Source organism: Lampris incognitus, chromosome 7, assembly GCF_029633865.1.
Source record: "Lampris incognitus isolate fLamInc1 chromosome 7, fLamInc1.hap2, whole genome shotgun sequence".
Lineage (NCBI taxonomy): Eukaryota > Metazoa > Chordata > Actinopteri > Lampriformes > Lampridae > Lampris > Lampris incognitus.
Window position 1 is genome coordinate 4,602,019 of NC_079217.1, and position 4,995 is coordinate 4,607,013.

General features: G+C 54.1%; 1 protein-coding gene across 1 annotated transcript; it reads left to right on the forward strand.

Moving 5' to 3' along the window:
* Positions 1-286: 286 nt before the first annotated feature.
* On the forward strand, positions 287-4,697 carry p2ry1 (purinergic receptor P2Y1). The gene is made up of 2 exons (XM_056283654.1): positions 287-447; positions 1,548-4,697. The coding sequence occupies exon 2, from the start codon at positions 1,577-1,579 to the stop codon at positions 2,636-2,638; it is 1,062 nt and encodes a 353-aa protein (XP_056139629.1). The 5' UTR covers positions 287-447; positions 1,548-1,576; the 3' UTR covers positions 2,639-4,697.
* The last annotated feature ends 298 nt before the right edge of the window (positions 4,698-4,995 follow it).

The window sequence follows — 4,995 nt, forward strand, 5'->3', positions numbered from 1 at the left end:
TGCAGCCGGGCTGCAGCGTTGAAAGCCAAACCAGCCGTTTGATCACGCACGTTCACGTAGCGCGAGGCTCTGCGCCGCGACTGACAGCTCTAAGGACAGGCGGACCGCGAGGAGGAAATGAGGAAAACGGCATGTTTGTAAACAGGGGGGAGAGGGCGGGGGGACGGGGGGGGAGCGAGCCCGTCGTTCGTGTGGACGCGCCCCCCTCCTCGGTGCGCGCGCGGCCGTCTTCCTGCCGTCTCGCCGCGACGGACGGCGGACCTCGCGCACACGAGCGGGACGAACGGCAACTTTTTTACCGATCGCGAACAGTCGCGCGCGACTGCGTTGTTGTGACACGGAGTGGGGACACCTGCCCCGGGTCCCGGGGTCCCCCCCCCCGATTCAGAGCTCCCCTCGACTCCGCGTGGACGCATCAGGAATGAGGAGTACGAGTGGCTGTCAGCGGTGAGTGCGACCAGCGCCTGTTATAACGCCTCCTAACCCCGCTTGTTACGGGCTTCATAGTCCCGGCTCTTCTCTTCATAGTCCCGGCTCTTCTCTTTATAGTCCGAGCTCTTCTCTTTACAGTCCGAGCTCTTCTCTTTACAGTCCGAGCTCTTCTCTTTATAGTCCGAGCTCTTCTCTTTATAGTCCCGGCTCTTCTCTTTTATAGTCCGAGCTCTTCTCTTTACAGTCCGAGCTCTTCTCTTTATAGTCCGAGCTCTTCTTTTATAGTCCGAGCTCTTCTCTTTACAGTCCCGGCTCTTCTCTTTATAGTCCGAGCTCTTCTTTTATAGTCCGAGCTCTTCTCTTTACAGTCCGAGCTCTTCTCTTCACAGTCCGAGCTCTTCTCTTCACAGTCCGAGCTCTTCTCTTTACGGCGTGCCAAACAATGTCGTGTCGACCGTTGTGCAGAGAGCCAGTGCATTCCGGTGAATGAAGTTTAGCAGAACCGGCCGACGGGGTTGCTTTTCGGACCCACGTCACTGAGCTTTGCATGCCGACCCGTATGGATGATTGATTTTGGTTTTGATTTTGATTTATTCTGTTGATGCCCGTGGGGAGACTCTTCTCTGCATTTACCCCATCCTAGCTGTGCAGCTCGGAGCAGCGGGCAGCCGCCTTGCAGCACCCGGGGACCAGCACCCGGGGACCAGCACCCGGGGACCAGCACCCGGGGACCAGCACCCGGGGACCAGCTCCGGTCCGTCTTGCCACCATGCCTCGGTCAGGGGCACAGACAGGGGTATTAACCCTAACATGCATGCAAACTCCACACAGAGGACGACCTGGGATGACCCCCCCCCCCCCGAGGTTGGACAACCTCAGGGTTCGAACCCAGGACCTTCTCGCTGTGAGGCGACAGTGCTAACCACTGGGTCACCGTGCCGCCCCGTTTGTGTCGTTAACAGTGCGCTGTTGACCTTTCCCCCCTTGTTTGTTGTTGATATAATTGGATTTTCAAGAGGCCTTTTTTGTGACGCTCGTATGCCATCATTGTATATATATATTAAAAATAATTCACTGTTCTACATTGTTCTGTTCTGCTCTCCCCTTTTACGCAGCAGAGGATCCTTTCTTGGCTCCTGACACCATGACCTCAGACCTGAACTTGACCTCCCTCCTGAATGTAAGCGATCTCCACAACCAGAGTAGAGGATGCTCCCTCACTAGGACGGGTTTCCAGTTCTACTACCTGCCCACCGTGTACATCATGGTGTTCATCACGGGACTAGTGGGCAACAGCCTGGCCATTTGGATGTTTGTCTGCCACATGAGACCCTGGAGTAGCATCTCCGTCTACATGTTTAACCTGGCTCTGGCAGACTTCTGCTACGTCCTCTCGCTGCCCTTCCTCATCTTCTACTACTTCAACAAGACGGACTGGATTTTCGGGGACGTTCTGTGCCGCTTGCAGCGTTTCATATTCCATGTGAATCTGTACGGGAGCATTCTGTTCCTCACCTGCATCAGTGTCCACCGGTACACCGGGGTGGTCCACCCGCTCAAGTCCCTGGGCCGGCTGAAGAAGAAGAACGCGGTCATCACCAGCGCCTTGATCTGGGCGGTGGTGGTGTTGGGAATCTCCCCCATCCTTTACTACTCCAGGACGAGCCTGAAACGCAACGCGACCACTTGTTACGACACCACCACGGCGGACGAGCTCCCGGGCTACTTCATCTACAGCATGTGCATGACCGTCTTCGGCTTCTGCATCCCTTTCATCATCATCTTCGGTTGCTACGGGCTGATCGTCAAGGCGCTGATCTGCAACGAGATGAACAACACTCCGCTGCGCCGCAAGTCCATCCACCTGGTGATCATCGTGCTGGCCGTGTTCGCCGTTTCCTACCTGCCCTTCCACGTCATGAAGAACCTCAACATGAGGGCCCGGCTCTACTTCCAAAGCCCCGACATGTGTGACTTCAACAACCGCGTCTACGCCACCTACCAGGTGACGCGGGGGCTGGCCAGCCTCAACAGCTGCGTCGACCCCATTCTGTATTTCCTGGCCGGGGACACCTTTCGAAGGAAGCTGTCCCGCGCCACCAAAAAAGCCTCCAGGAAGGCAGACCATACTCTGCAGTCCAAGAGCGAGGAGGCCGCCCTCAACAGCCTCACCGAGTACGTGGAGAACGGGGACAGGAAGCTCTGAAAGCGGTGGCTTTTGCACGCTTAGTCTCGGGCCCGCGTTTGGCTATGGGTCTAGATATAGGATGTAATAGTGACTATGGGGCCGATCTATCGTGGCTCCCGGATGTTGGGGCCGTGGACTGGAGGCTCTGTGTAATATGTACTCGACACGTGCAGCCCCTCGTGGGACGTACGGGGGCGACGAGAGACCGCCGAGGGAATACTGTATTTAACCTTGTGATAACCACTTCGCCGCAGATTGTTGGCGATCGTGTGTCGCGTGTCACGTGTCGTCGCCGTTGCTCACTGAAAGTGTACCCGTATCGTACTGCGCACCTATCCCAGTGTTAGACCCGTCACTCGTTCACCAGGCACCCCTCATTATGGCCCAGTTAGCGGTACAAATTGGCCGCGGTGAAGGTTTACTACATTCAATCACAGCCGAGAGGAAGGGGGAAAAATTGGTTCTCCCTGTAGATAATAACCCTGTTCCTCGTTTCACTTAGGGGGAAGGAACAAAATGGCACTGGGAACGGACAGCGGCTTTTCCCACCCACAATCAAGACCAGCTACGCCTGTAGCTCGGTTAGGCCGTGTAACTGGGCTACCGCCGTTGAACCAGTGTACAAGAAGAGGGGGAGACTCGATTTATCGACGGACGTACGTCCGACCCCGGCACACTGGGTGGCACAACGCCTAGGCCAGTTGGGGGCTGATTGAAGCGGATACACGCCAGAGTAAATCCACCCCCACCCCGTTATCTAGGCGCGTTAGTCCGACTTCGAGAAATTCTCATTAGTACGATTTCAGTCAGACTAACATGCTTACTTACATGTGTTGTAAAAGTCCAGTTTTTTAACACAATAAATCGAGTTTTTCCCCGCCTCGTGTAAACGTAGTCGGTAGCTATTAAGCAGGTGAGGGTCTGTAGTTAAGGGGCGAGGTGAGACACGCTGCCCCTGGGATGGGCGGGTTTACGCTGAAAGCTACATGCACTGGACTTTGTGACTGCTGTGAGGATGTTGACATGCAGGCGGGGAAATGCACTGTTGACCTGAGACTTTGTGCTGTCACGTGGCTACCTAGAGGCCTCTCGTCCCTCCCCCCCCCCCCTCCTCGTCCGTTACTGGCGCACCGGGGGGGGGAGGAACGTCGGTTGCGGCACTTTGAGGCAGCGTCTTGCAAACGGCCCTGTTTCGGTGTCACCCCCCCCCCCACCCCCCGTTCTATCTTCACGCCGCGCCCCGCCGTGGTCACGCCGACCCGCTCCATGAGAATATGAAGTGACAATGCCCCAGAGTATCTCGCTGACGTGATACCGACGAATGTTGTTTTCTTTGTTTGTTTTTTGTTTTAGCTGAACTGTCCCAAGAGTGTTGTGACTCGTGGAATTCACTTGTTGTCGTACTTGTTCCGTACTACGGCTTTGAAGGCTACATGGCTAACCCGGCCTTTTATTGCATGAGCCCGTTGTCCAAAAAACAAAAACACAAAAAAAAAAGGAAGCAAAACAATTTGTCAACGGGATCAGTTAACCGACTAACCACAGCTCGTAAATTAAGTGAAGGGTATGAAGTTTGGCGTCGGTGTGAGTCTGAATGAGCAGAAAGAGACTCCCTGGCTGTGAGTTGAGAGATTCATTGCTGTTCTGTGTCTGTTCTGTCTGTTTCTGTGCGGGGGGAGTCGTTGTGCAGCAGTATTAGCACTTTGTTCCTTTTCTTTTTCTTTTTAGCTAGCACTAACAAGATGTTTGACGTCTTGCCTAATGGTTTGTGTTGAAATATGATGTGGTCGGTCAGTTGATGTCAGTTGTAAACCGGGTGAGGAACTCAACCTTAAGTTGTACAGGACACTTAAGACCACTTGTAACTTTGTCAATAAAATTTGTAGATAATTTAACTGTGCTAATGTTTTGCCATTTGTTGGGAGTCTTTGAAGACGTCCGTTGTTTTTATGCCCGTTTCCACGCCCCGTTTAGAAATCTGTGTTTCTGTGATGTTACCCTGACTAACTTGTCTCATCCTGTACATTATCCTGTACATTATCCTGTACATTATGTTGCTGATAATAAATGGGTTAGCACCGGTTGTCTTTCGTATCCATCCATTATCCTGCTCTCAGGGTCGCGGGGATGCTGGAGCCTATCCCAGCAGTCAATGGGCGGCAGGCGGGGAGACACCCTGGACAGACCGCCAGGCCATCACACAGGGCCCACACACACACACACACACACACATACCTAGGGACAATGTAGTATGGCCGAGTCACCTGACCTACATGTCTTTGGACTGTGGGAGGAAACCGGAGACCCCGGAGGAAACCCACCCAGACACAGGGAGAACATGCAAACTCCACACAGAGGACGACCCCCAAGGTTGG

Coding starts and splice junctions, on each gene's coding strand:
- p2ry1 (XM_056283654.1), top strand. CDS start 1,577: ATGACCTCAGACCTGAACTTGACCTCCCTCCTGAATGTAAGCGATCTC.